The 14,585-nt window shown below is 39.2% G+C and overlaps 1 protein-coding gene across 1 annotated transcript in view; it reads right to left on the reverse strand.

Annotated features, from left to right (window-relative positions):
- Window positions 1-14,585, reverse strand: part of LOC309346569 (von Willebrand factor D and EGF domain-containing protein-like) — a 205,064-nt gene that overhangs the window by 41,226 nt on the left and 149,253 nt on the right. The window contains exons 22-23 of the mRNA XM_081870442.1: window positions 8,904-9,770; window positions 599-694 (exon numbers count right to left, since the gene is read on the reverse strand). Coding sequence (XP_081726568.1) covers window positions 599-694; window positions 8,904-9,770 — 963 coding nt within the window. The remainder of the gene's footprint in view (window positions 1-598; window positions 695-8,903; window positions 9,771-14,585) is intronic.

Here is a 14,585-nt window from a genome sequence, read left to right on the forward strand (position 1 = left end):
GAGTGTCTCCACCCCCATCGTTCTACCTGGACACCGAGGTCCAGTGCCAAGGGCCTTCTGGCGGTTTGCTCACTGTGAGAAGCCAAGTTACAGGGAACCAGGGAGAGGGCCTTTCTCAGTAGTGGCACTTGCCCTTTGGAACACCCTCCCACCAGATGTCAAAAAGAACAACAACTACCAGACTTTTAGACGACAGCTGAAGGCAGCCCTGTTTAGGGAAGCTTTTAATGTTTGATGCATTACTGTATTTTAATATTATTATTATTATTATTGAAAAGGCCTCTGTTCAGTCATCTTGATGTTGCTCACCAGGCACAGGGCAAATGTACCAGCAGAACCAATATGCCACTTCTGTTGGTGTGTTTGCACAATTCCAACCTTACCACCACCATCTCCACTTCCTCTCTAACTCCCAGTAAGCAGCAGTGATGTGATCAAGCAGAGGTCAGATGAACAACATGGCCTTACCACAGTGTCCACTACACTTATGAAAACTAAACATAGGCTGCATTCTAGGATAATTTGTTGAAAATACAGGGATGTCAACAAAGAAAATAATTAAATTCAAGAAAGGCAAAATAAAAACAGATGCACATACATGTTTCACATCTAGGACCCACAAATCCATAAACACAGGAGCAGATATTTGGAGTCATGCATGTTCCTCCATTCTCACATGAGGGATCACAAAATGCTACATTAAAATACAGAAAGCAGATAATTAGAGATTTGATACAGTATAACAGGTTAGCTACAATCAGGAGCCCCAGTGACCTGCACTCTGTTATTCTCGCATAGCATTTTTCTATATTCCACGACTGCAAAATATGAACCTTCAAGATTTGCAGTAACAGCACAAGTCAATGATTAGAAGAGAGGGCATCAATAGCTGTGTCAGCACCACCTCCTAGTATCTGAAGGTTACACCAGTATTTCAGAAACATTACGAGAGTGCTAATTGCCCATATTTATTTGTTTGCGATATCCGACGTCTGCCAACTCAAGAGTTCCAGGCGAGGAGAAAAACAATAAAATTAAAATCACAATTGACAATAAATCAATCAGCACCATAAAATTAAGGCCAAACACCAATAAAACAGATGGCAGAAGCAAAAATGAAACATCCCCATACCACCCCTCCCACCCCAAAATTGAGCAGAGATGTGCATCTTTACATATCATGTTTGCCCAATCTGAAATAGCTTTTGAGGCGGCATCTTAGAAATGAAGGGAACAATTCAGGATGACGTTAAGGCAATTGTTCAACCACGGGAAGCATTTCAGCTTGCTAGATGGAACAATTCCTCCTTTCCTCATCCAAAACACAGTCCCAGGGGTTCTATTGGGAACCCCATACTAGGAAGCAGACAAATTATGAAAGGGTGGGGCGTTACTGTGAGAGGGGGGTTATTTTGGGAGGGGGCTATTGGTTTTTGTATTAATTATTTTTTGTGTTTTTATCTTGTGAACTGCCATGATTTTATCTTGGGAACTGCCTGTGCTCTGACAAATGGGATCCTCCTTAATGAGGGTCCTGGTTGCGTGTGGGCACCCCCGCTGGGTGAGTTGTTGCTGGGCATGGCCCAAGCCTTAACCATTGGGCCCCAGGGTCGTGCCAGGCTGTTTGGGCCAATCAGGGTGGTTGGTGCGATTCCTGGGGCCTATAAAAACGACAGCACAGCATAACTGGGGGAACTTGCATCGTGTTGCCAAACATCCGCCCTCCCTCCCAAATTTTAGGTGCTGCTGCTTTGGCCCTGCTTTGGATTGGGTTGCCTGCTTTGGAGCAGGGGCTGGGTAGTATTTTTTTTTTTCCATTTGGCAGATTGGATGTAGCCACTTGGTTTTTGCCTACCCCCTTAGCAATCGTCACAACTTTGTAAGGATTGGCGGTTAGGCATTGGCTTATTGAAGTGTGTGGGAGGGGAGGTGCAGCCATCACCTGCCCTTCCATGAATAAGGGTATTCCGGTAAAGGAATCTGGGGGTCCTGGATCTTGTCTGAATTCTGCTTAAGGGGCTAGGGCCATGTCAGGACCACAGGAACCCCGGGGTGAGCTTCGTTGGTCTTCATCGATGTTGCTCCCTCGTTTGGTGTTTACCCTTTCAGACTTCCAGCCAGAGAGGCATCTGTCAGTTATAGTCTGTTGCCAATGCCTAAGCCAACACTGCTCACTTTGCTGTAATCAATAAAGTTGTGGCCTAAATTTTGCCCAATAACTTAAACAAAAATTATGTGTCAGTGTGAAGTTATTTTCAGGCGAAGGGCTTGGGGGCCTCGAAGCGCAACCATTTGCAAGGTCCTTTAAGTCTTTAATATTTTTGGTGGACCCATCTTACAAGGCATACTACTACTCTCCTTTAAGGTACAAACCCAGTTGAGAAGCCATCCCCTCTTTGCAACAGTATTTGGCTTCTGCGTATTGATCAGCATAATTGGACAGTTCTGTGATTCTGAATGAATTAGTACAAATTTTAGAAAATTGGAATTGCAATGTTCAGTGAAATCCACCTACAGCTTTCCTAAAACAGTTGCAACAAATTCGGCATTTTTACCATTAAATGAAAAGAAGATGAGCATTTTATATAATGATGCAAATAAGTAACCATCCAAATAATATCATAGTATATGGTCGAAGCCGCTATTGTTTTATGAAGTGATACAATCAGTTATATTGGGGTGGGGATGTTCCTGAAAATTGTTAGCTATTTTAACAACTACTGTCACATTGTACCTGTAAGGCATAAATTTCACCAAGTATTATGTATTCCTTTTCTCTTTGTGAGTCATCTTTCTCTTTTCATCGTATCTTAAATTGTGAAGGGCACTGCATTTTTTCACTTCCCATGCCAAATCACTTCACCTATTATTTCACACATTTATACAGAATATGAAATTAAAAGAAATCTGCTGCTTGTTAGGAAGCCAGAGTTGAAAAGTGAACATCCTGGTTAGAGAAAACATAAGAAAGATATATAAAGTATAACTAGCAAGCTGTCACTAATAATAAAAAAATTTTTTTAGTACTAAATGGCTTTCTAAAGCCTGCTCAAGTCTCTTATGTGACAATTTTCTTCCCATCCTACAAACTCTCCACAACTTATTTTTTTAAAATAAAATGACCCATTTTTGCTCACATTTTCTTATGTTGGCAGAAAATAGTAACAAGGAGAACATTATTTCAGCAAATTGACAATTTTATTGCAAAAAATATATATTGAAGTAAAGCTTTTTCCAAACTATTTCCACTATATAAGGATTCAATGCTTTTTGGTTTCAGTGGCCTTTAAAATATCAGGGAGTGATGATATGGTCACCACAACGTTTGATTTCCCATTTTTAATGTGAGAACACGGAAACTGCTGAGTGAATGGGGAGGCATCTCTTGTGAGCCTAAGGAGATTCCTGTTTAATACAAAAAATGCAAGTTACAGGGGTGGAAGGGGGGGGGTTGAAGGCGAAAAGATATGAAACAAAAGTGATGTCAGCTAAAATGGCAAAGAATAGAGGAAGTTTCTGATCACCTCTTGATACCCCTGCTCAATTTTTAGATCACCACTAATTTTTCATTCTAGACTGGGAAAGCAGCTAAGGCTCATTTAGATTTCCAGCCCAAAGTTTTCCATGCAAACCTCCCCACAGGTTAACACAGTGGTCAATCTACACACAATCTAGTAACATACATAAAACAGTTACATATATAAAACCAATTCTCTTTATATAAGCAGTTTGAAACGACAACAGAACATCCATAGAATGAATTGAAATCCAAAACATATACCAACTGGGATAAACATTTTAGAAGGCTTGTTGAAAAAGGAATGTGTTTAACAGGCACCGGAAAAGCAATAGAGCATGTAGGTATTAGTAAGTAAAAAAAAAAAAGTTTAAGGATCTAAAATAAATGCATCACATTTTCCATATTATACAAGAACAAAGAAAGTGCAGAAACTCCTGTCTATACTGCTAACTTTTGTTTCTGGATGGACACACTACAACCCAAGCACAGCTATGCTGAAATCATGGAACTGCCCATTGTTTTGGTTGGGAAGGTGGGGACTAGGGGAGAAAAGAAACAAATAAGTTCTATATCCAGATGTAGATGGGAGTGGGAAGTTACTGTAGCATTTCTTATCTTTATCTGCTCAATTGCGAACAACATTCACAAGACCTGGAAGCTCCAAGATCTTTTCTAGACTTCAGGGTTTTTTTAATTAAAAAAAAAATCAATTTCATTTAACTCTTTAATTCACTGTCTTCTTTGTATATAGCGAGTCTCCCAAACATGTTGAAACCACTACCTTATTTTTGAGTGGCTCAGTTCACTTCCACCCAATCTCTCTATTAGATGATGTGATAAGAATCATCACATTAGTCCTGTAAAACTATAAATGCAATCCGCTCAAGGACTCAGATAGTGTGAATTCACTGAACTAAGTGTAATTTACATCAGAATAAACTTGCAGATCTTTAAAAATCACTTTTATTTTTAAAAAATACAACACCAGGCCATATTTGCAGGCCTCTCCTACATAGCATCTGGGATACTCGCAAAAATCAGTGCTGTGTGGTTGCACTTATTTTGGCATTCAGAAATGCAAACAGCTTATGTAAAATAAAATAAAAATTAACGGTAGATTTATTACTGAAACTATGATTAGCATAAATGAAACAGCCTATGCAACATTCATCTTGTTACTCTGGATGCGTTCTGATGAAGGTGAAGCTGCATTCGGTTTTTTACTTCACCTAATTAAACAATTAAGGGAGATACAACCTGTTCAAAACAGACCACAGACGTCATTAGAGAGTTTCATGTAATTACTGATCACAGTCCCATCAAGTGCTGTTGCTGTGCAATCACTATTTAAAATGGATGTACATGAACAAGAGTGGTGCCTGGCAGATAATAGCCATAGTAAATTATTTATCAACATCTAGAATAATTACATGATAAAATAAAGCCTGGTGTCTGGGGCCTGCGGACAAGCCCAGTGACTCTCAACATTTAACTGCATATGATATGATTGAAGGAGGTACTCTAGATTATGTGGTTTATGGACTGCGGCCTATAATAAAAGCTAACACAACTGTGGCAAATGGATGGCAGCCTTTGTCCAATAGAGGTTGCCGTTTCTAATAAGCTTGAGTAAAGCGTACCACAATATTTTAAGAACCATATTAGGCAATGTAAACTTTGAGGCATGGCAGCTCAAAGCTGTCATGAATACAGATGAGGGGTATGAGGCCCATTTGATTAAGACATTTGAATTTATTACTGAAATTTAAACTAGTAAAGTACTAGGGTTAACATTTTATCTCAGCCATGAAAAGTTGCCTCATTTTAATCTTCCTTTGGGCAACAAAGCCACAGTCATAATCTTTGTACATCTATCTGGATATTCCATTGTAAATATGCCACTGGTATAAATCTCAGGGGAGAGGAATTACATACAAAATACAATAATTTCTTGCAGGTATTCATAATGATGAAAAGTTAATTTTGTCAGGCACAAGTGCTACTCAACGTTTAGAATTCTTATCCTCAATTTATTCCCTCCACAAGACATTTATTTACTGTATTCTGCAGTTCTCTGAAGGCCTCATTTGTCAAGAATATTACTGTAGGATTTTGCATTACTTTATTGTTTTAACACTCTAACTACCTCAGCACCCTAGCTCTCACCACCAGGAGTTAGCAACTACTACTACTATTATCCTTAAAGATTAGCTCATTCTAGCAGACACAACAAAATATCCAGTCTAAAATATTCTGCAAACCTAATTTTTAATATTCACATTTTGACATGCAAAAAGCAACAGACTCCACCCCGAGCTATCACAAAGTCTGCCACCTGGTACCTCAAAGAAGAAATGTCTGTCCATGTCCTTGTAATAAACTGTGCTTAAATGCAGTGCCTGAAGTGGGTTTAAAAAATGGAAATGGGATTGCTATCAGCCTGAAAGAAGTGGAATGGTACCCAACTTTAATCACCACTTAAAATAAGGCTTGTTTGATATTTTGTTGGTTCTGTGAGAAGCATAGATACACACAAGCACTTCATGTCATAAAGAAAGAAAGGAAACGGCAAGAGCCTTTTCCTATTTTTTATTCAGTGCAGCACATATTCTGGTGCACTGTGCTGTATTTCAGAAGCACTACAGATACCTCACTTGCAGATCCTGCATAGGTAGAATATTCATGACTCCTTACGACCTAAATCAGTGGCAGCTACCCAAGATATGACACGAGTGATACAATTAGTAACTATGTAAATGCTTTTTAAAAGAAAGAATAGCAGGCACAGAACAGAACCCTAGCTGGTGTGTGTGTGTGTGTGTGTGTGTGTGTGTGTGTGTGTGTGAGAGAGAGAGAGAGAGAGAGAGAGAGAGAGAGAGAGAGATGGGTTTTTTTCCTGTAACAATTTTATAAAATTCCACTATCTCATGATTTGGGGGAAATGCTTCTGTAATTCTGGAAGCACAAAACTGGGGGGAAGGGGAAAGGAGGAGAGAGAAGGAAAGGGATTTGATGGCATGCGAGAACAAAGAAGGGTCAGATAAGAGTAATGTATCTGTGGAGGCAGTTGCTAGCACAGAAGGCTGAAGGAAGGTGGGAAAAGGAAATTTTGAAACAGGGAGTTTGGTTTTTGTTACCAGATTAATTTATCTGAGCCCAAGGATTTCACACACCAGAAGGTCAAGTGGCACATCGGGGAAATGTTTGAATATACAGTATGTGGCATGATTAGGGTCTGGTGCTATTTTTCTTCATTTCTGTAAACTTTGAGCTTTTAGAAACCAGTGAAAGGTTTTAATTGTGTGGAAGGCTTCTAGGGTGGGTGGATGATGGATTGTCTTTATTTTAAGGAGTAGACTTTTGTGCAATTGGGAATATAGTTTGGAGACTAAGGATTTCACACTGTATGGAAAATCAATGGCTAAATTTGGGGAGCAAAAAATAGTGCATGTGTATATGTCTGTCTGTCTATATAATTTTACTAGATGTCGCTGTGTTGGTTTTGACACTGATTTTGTTTCTTCTATGAATGCTGAGTGTCTAGGGGGAAGGAACTGGTCCATTATTTTCCTGCAGTAATTTAACAAACAATAAATAACCCTCATGGTCAATCTTAAAATAAATAAAAAAGCAATCTGTATTAATTCAAAAGGGACAATCAGCATATGCTGATTGAAAAAAACCTGTCACACAGTTTTTTAAAAAATGCTGAACTGTATTTTGTAAACTAAAATATTAACTATGAATGAAAAAGTACCTCACAAACTACAGTGTAATTTGTTTTAATAGAACAAGGTAACAGAGATTAAGTAGTTAATAACCAAATATACAAAGTAACCTATTAGCACTTGCTATGGCCATGAATAACTAGCATCTGACTTATAAGCATCGATTTTCAGGTGCATCTATGAAAACTTGTGATAGGCAGTGGTAAACCTGCCTAATATATGGGGTTAGACAAGTCCTAGGAACAGCAGGTGAAGAAGCTACATTTCTTGGGCAAATAGGTTTCCATGCATATGGAAATTTAATTAGATTAATAGCACAGGTTATTTAATAATAAAATGATGAATTTAATTTGCAAGAAGAATTTCGAAAGAGGAATATACCCAGTCTCCCGTAATTGTGTATAACATTATTTCACCGTGCTCCTTTAAATTGTCTAATTAATGTGCTAATTTAAGCAGGAAAGTTAATCATCTTTTTCATAATGCAACACAGTGATTATATCTCTGGAGACATGTATATCAGGTCATAGGACAATTATCCCCTCCTCACCTCCAGACTACTAGTGGAAGATTTTAAAAGTTAAGTTATAATTTGGTACAATATAGGTTGTGAGTAATTGTATAGCTAATAGACATATGGTACATTCTGTTAGTTTCATTTATGCCTGTTTTAATGTTACAGATGACAATAGAGGTTTCCCATTTTTTCATTCAAGTAATTTGGTCATAAATTTCAGTGGTCAACTTGTTGAAGGAAGTAGACTCTACTTCTAAATGTTGTGAATTCAGACATTTCTCCCTCTATCTCTCATACCAAATAGTTGTTCCTAGTAGTTGCTCCTAAGTGTCTAGCAGTTGCTAGTATATCAGCACATGATCCATGATTCTGGAAAATCAAAAACAGCCAGAGATGATGTTGGAGTCATTGGATGTTGGACCCAGACATGCCCTTTGTCAAATGGAAGTGTTCCTTCCATTCATGGAAGGGATTCCAATCCAGTGTAGGCTGCCAGGAGAGGAAGGCAGGGAGAAAAATTTCACCAATTCCCCCTTCCCCTTGTTCCATGTGCCAACTTCTGCACTGTTTCAGATTTCCTCAACCTCCAAAGCACCTTTTCAGGAAATATGGAGTAAGTAGAAATTTGCAAAAAACAACAACCCAGCTTCCTCCCCTTCCACTGGCACAAATGTCCCATGGGAAGTTTCATTGTTCCTTAGAATAAAGAAACAGTGAATGAACAGGAATATCTCAGCCACATCAATCCAATAAGCTATATTTTACCCTTTATCCTCTACTCATAGTTTATTCTCTGCTTAGCTTTCCTGCTGCAAATTAGGCAGTGTGGTCTTTATGGATGTGGCAGAGTCTACCTCACCAACTCTGACTGCAACAGTTTATTTATTATTTGTTCTATTTATATTCTGTCTTATATCCCACCACAGTTCCTGATACATTAATTGGAATAAAGATTGTAAACCCATCTGCACACTCAGACTCCTGACCTATATACACATAGTAGATATACTTAAATGAGTTAGTATACTCACATACTTATACACTGTAAGTGTAAATGTGTTATATATGTAAAACACCAACCCAGCACTTGAAATGACTGAATTATTAACACAGGCCCTACTTTCTTCCCATCTCTTACCTTGACATTCAATTCCATCACCGCTGTATCCAAATGGACAGGGCCCGCATCTGAATTCCCTGTCCTTTGTTGGCTCACAAAGCACACCACTGAAACATGGTGTATCTGCACAGGGGACTTTCTTCTCAAGTAGCAACCTATCAATTGGTGTGGAAAGGCCCAAATGATTGGCTGGGGAGGCATGAGGCTTTCTGCCCCAAGATGTCCATACTGGAATCCTTGTTTTTGTAGAAGCCCCTGCTGGGCGGATGGGGCCTTGTGGGGTTATACCAGAAAAAGTAGCTTTCAGATGGGATGAGGCCAATGGTGTTGCTAAAACAGAAGTACCTGGGCGGCCTGCTTTAAAACCAAGAGCAGATCTAGTGTGTGAAATCCCAAGAGACTTTTTCCCAAAAGACTGTCCATCAAATGAGGTATGAGTCTGCAAATCAGCATGTGGCCTTGTATTTAATTTCTGTTGAGTGGAAACATTTCTTCTGGCAAGTGACTGGGCATGACTCTTATAGTGTGATAAGATTTGGGCTGCCCCTTGGTGAGTTGTTTCATGGTGCAGAAGAAGGCTCTGGGTGCTATTTTTTGCTTCATCTAATGGAATGCGTATGTGAAACAGTTTGGAATTCAAAAGCAGCTTCTTCACAGATGATGCCTGAGGCCAAGGTTCCACTCTTTCACTGGCTAGTGGTTGAATATCAACAGTGATAGGATATCGAGCTGCAAGGAAAGTTGTTTCTGGTTTGGAGATGTGAACTTCTGAGAGTCTCGAATCAGTATTATTTGATTTCTTTAAGTCATCTTGAGTGGAAGAAACCTTAACATCCCCGGTGACTTTCACTGGTACGTCAGTCACACTTTGGGTGGACCTTGACACTAAACAGAAAGAAATACAGATCAGTAACAGGAAGTATTTAACATTTGCTAGTGGCATTGACAGCCTTGACATGGGAGATATGTGGTCAGGATCTCTTGTGGGTTTGATTGGGGAAGTGGTGCTGTGGAGAGATTGTAACCCTTTCCTGTTTTGCCTATCAAAATCCTTCCTGAAGGAGGGGGAAATAAGTAAGTGTGATACAGGTTCTTTCTTGTATGTCACCCCATTCAATCTAACTTAGACAGTAAGAGCTGTTTGACAGTGGAATTTGCTGCCAAGGAATGTGGTGGAGTCTCCTTCTTTGGAGGTCTTTAAGCAGAGGCTTGACAACCATATGTCAGGAGTGCTCTGATGGTGTTTCCTGCTTGGCAGGGGGTTGGACTCGATGGCCCTTGTGGTCTCTTCCAACTCTATGATTCTAGGATTCTAGGATTCTATGATTCTAACTTAATAGCATCTTGGAAGGGGGAGAATTTCTATCAGAAAAACAACAGCTTTCTCAGTATACCTTTCCCCCTTTTCTATAACACACATGTAATTGTTAATTAGTAAAATAAAAACTTGAGTGCAAGAAGGTGGTCTATTTTAAGGGTGAACCTCAGCAAAATGGCTTGAGAAAGATACTAGAATGCACCTTCCAGCTTTGCATACCAGTTCAAATGATCGCAATTATATAAATATACTGTAAAGGATGTTGTCAGGATGATCTTTTACTTAGGACCATAGGAATCTAAGTGAGAACATTGTAGCCCAATATTGTCAACACTGAATGGAATCATCTCTCTAGTATTCAGACAGGAGTCTTTCTTAGCCCTTCCTGGAGATGGTGGGGACTGAACCCACCAGCTTGCGTGCAGATGCTCTATCACTGGGCTATGACTTTACCAGATTTTGATGTGTTTGCAAAAATAGTGCATATGATAAATACCTTTTTGAGACCTAGAAATGCATGCTATTTCTTAATATACTCTTTACTGTCACCCCTCTCCATGGGAGAGGCCTTTCCCCATCAATACCACCCCTGCCCTCCCTTTCTGAATAAGGCTACAGACTTTCAAGACTGGAAGAGCCTTACAAAATCAAGCTGCCATTCAAAAGCAGGCTTATCCATGCATCAGCTCTCTTCTGCATAGTACTTTCCCCGATTTAATGCATAGAATCGGCACTGCAGTGAGCCAGTAGTACATCGTGCAGAAATCAAGGACAATGGAGGTCCTAGTGCTACAATGGATTCAGAAAGAAATTTTCTCCTACATCAGTGTTACTGACAGCAGGCAGTCCTGATTCCTTACCAAAGTCTTTGTATGTTATTTTGTTTTAAACATCTACTCTATACGTTTCCCTATAACCATAGGGGGCAGCTTATAGCATTAATGCACCACAAAATGGAGCTGTTTGGGAATATCCATAGTGCAGTTGGGTCTTCACCACTGTGTGCACTATAGAGATTGCCTAGTGAGATTTTGAACTGATGAATAAAATGCAATGGGAACCATAACATGGGGATGTCTGTTGAAAACTGCTAGCGTTGGAATAAATTTCCCGTTTCCTCTTCCATTTAATTCTGAACTGTACTTTTGCCGGCAGGATAATCACATTATTTCTCATTTGAAGCACTACATAATTTACCAACCCCTGAGAAGAAAGTAGGTTTCGTTAATAGAAATTAGAATCAGGGCAGCATTTTTTATTTATTTCTTAAAGTGGCACTTTTTGTCTAACAAAGAAAGGTTGAAACTGCAAGGTTTGTCTAAGGTCATGGTTCATATCTTCAAATCGTATTTCATGCAATCAATCAATACTTTTAAATCTATATACCATAAATCTATATGCAGAGGTGGAGCTGGTTAGACCTATTCATTTTGCTTATTTAACCTACCAAGTAATTAAATATTGGATTGGATGGGGGAAAATACCAATGACAGTGTTCAAGGTCAAAGTTGACTTTATATTCCCCTCCACAAAGTGTTTTGCATATGCAGTACCAAACTAGATTTCCTTCCTTCCTTCCTTCCTTCCTTCCTTCCTTCCTTCCTTCCTTAAGTGTCATGCATCTTTGGAAATATGTAAGCAGAATGAGCTACAGCTGGAGTGACTTCCTCCTAATACGAGTATTTGGTATTATGGGGAACGTCAGTGTCTTTGTAGCTTAAAAAAAATCAAAGGGAAAGGCCATGGTCACATTGTTTATTATTTATGGCAAGTGTGCTGCAGAAAAGGCCTTTGGCTAGTACTTAAACAATTTAAAATTGGGGTGTGTGTGTGTGTGTTGTATTGTTTTGTTTGGTATTATATTATGTATCTTTGTGTTTTTATATTGTCTTTTATATTTATACTATGATCCTCAGATGAAAGGCAGTATAGAAACTAACTAAGTAACTAACAACTAACTAACTAACTAACTAAATAAATAAAGTGTGCTTATTAAAGAGAAGCATTTAGTGCTGGGGGATCTACCTGCAAATATTCCTTTGAAACATTGACTTGGCTATAATTGTAAATTGGGGTAGTATTACTCATGTTATCTACTTGCAAGGAATCCCAAACCTGCTTTTCTTCCTAGCTTAGTTTTCAGCATCACTGGGTCTGAAAACCGTAGATCAGGAAAGTAGCCAGAGTGCTTCTATATGACTGGAAACATTATTACATGCTTTGGTGACAACCAGGCTAAATTATTACAACAGGCTTGACACAAGTCTGCCTTTGAAAAGTGTTTGGAAATCACAGTTGGAACAAAATCCTGCAGCCAGAATTTGGGCTGGGGGGTGTTTACTGGAGCACGTGACTCCACTATTGGACATTATTTATCAGCTCCCTCCTTGTGTTTCATTTGTGAGCACAATTTGAAGCATTGGTTTTTACCTTTGAAGTCACAAATGGTTTAGGGAACACCCCTATCCATTGCCTATCCATGTAAATTTGGCTATCCTTCCACTGCGTGGTAGGTGTGATTGACAGCTGATGTCTGATCAAATTGATGCCAGTGGAGAATAAACCAGTGGGTACCAAATGACTGAAGAGGGTTTTTATTGCCCTTCTACCCATGAGAGTTAGAAACTCTCTGAATTCCTCTCCTTTAAATAAATATTTAGATATCGATATAATGAAATGCCTCAATAGATAGATGCTTTAGCAGTCCTGTTCACAATTAAACCTGTGTTACTTCCACCTGTGCATTTACCCACCATTGGATCATTATGAGCCGCTGTGACTGGCCATGCTGAATATTTCTCCCACTTGGCTTCCTATTTTCTTGTCACAGCTTTACAATGTACTCTATAATTTTAAGAATGCATCTCATTATTAAGACAATTCAATAAATTTTCAATTTGTATAGCTTTAGTATCGTTAACATTCAGTAGCACATTCTGAATAGCTCATCCTTCATTTAGAAAAATGACTGCAAAGAAACATTTCTCTGACGTATTGTGCTCTGTGGTTCATTACTTTAAACTAGAAACATACGCCACCAACACCACATATGCCTTATCTAAATTGTCAGGAGAGTATAGAAAAATTATATTAGTCTAAGGAGTCTTGCTACAAGAGTGTAAGATATCGTCCCATCTTTCCATTTATCTCTCTTCGCCTCTTTGTTAACCGCTTCTCTGGGTTTCCCCTCTGAATTTCTTTTGTGACACAGAGAATCTATAACCTAACCAGGCTTTTTTAAAAAAATAATAGGGGGAAACCAAGAAGACTGAACAAGTCAACAAAATTATCAAAGAGAAAATGACATGGTATGGGCACTCAACAATGTCAGAAGCCATGTTTTTATATGCACTGGTGCTCAACACTCCACATACGTGTGTGTGTGTGTGTGTGTGTGTGTGTGTGTGTGTGTAGTGTATCCTTCTAGTCAAGTATAACTATATGCTAAAATTTAACAGGTTTCTACTAGGGCTGGGCGATAACTGGTTTTCAATAGTGTGGTATATCACCAGCTAAACATTGTGATATATAAATATATCATAATATCTGAAATAAGGAAGGAACTACACAGAAGTGAACAGGACAATGTCCTGGCAGCTGCTACTGCTTAAGGGTCTAAAACAGGTAAATGATGATATTATTAATCACCTCAATGTACTACTCAAATTCACCAGACAAACTTTGCATGTACATGTGTACACATGACATCTATTTAAAAGGTGGCTTCCAATGTGACTGTAATAGTGTCAACTAATTCACTCAGTCTCCTCAAATGATTCACAGATCATTCAGATTCTGTGTCAATGAGGAAAGTCCGTATAGTTAGAGCTATGGTTTTCCCAGTAGTGATGTATAGAAGTGAGAGCTGGACCATAAAGAAGGCTGATCACCGAAGAATTGATGCTCTTGAATTATGGTGCTGGAGGAGACTCTTGAGAGTCCCATGGACTGCAAGAAGATCAAACCTATCCATTCTTAAGGAAATCAGCCCTGAGTGCTCACTAGAAGGACAGATTCTGAAGCTGAGGCTCCAGTACTTTGGCCACCTCACGAGAAGACTCCCTGGAAAAGACCCTGTTGTTGGGAAAGATGGAGGGCACAAGAAGGGGATGACAGACGACAAGATGTTTGGACAGTGTTCTTGAGCTACGAACATGAGTTTGACCAAGCTGCGGGATGCAGTGGAAGACAGGAGTGTCTGGCGTGCTCTGGTCCATGGGGTCACAAAGAGTTGGACACGACTAAATGACTAAACAACAAAACCTCTTAACTACATTCATTTCCCATTTATCTTCCTTTTTCAAAAAACTTAAACTGCTTAGAATTTTGGTGTAGAGCAAGGGTGAAGAACCTCAGGCCTGAGGGGTCAAATGTAGCCCTCC

Source organism: Podarcis erhardii (assembly GCF_964252035.2).
Source record: "Podarcis erhardii genome assembly, chromosome: 1".
In the NCBI taxonomy this organism is placed as follows: domain Eukaryota; kingdom Metazoa; phylum Chordata; class Lepidosauria; order Squamata; family Lacertidae; genus Podarcis; species Podarcis erhardii.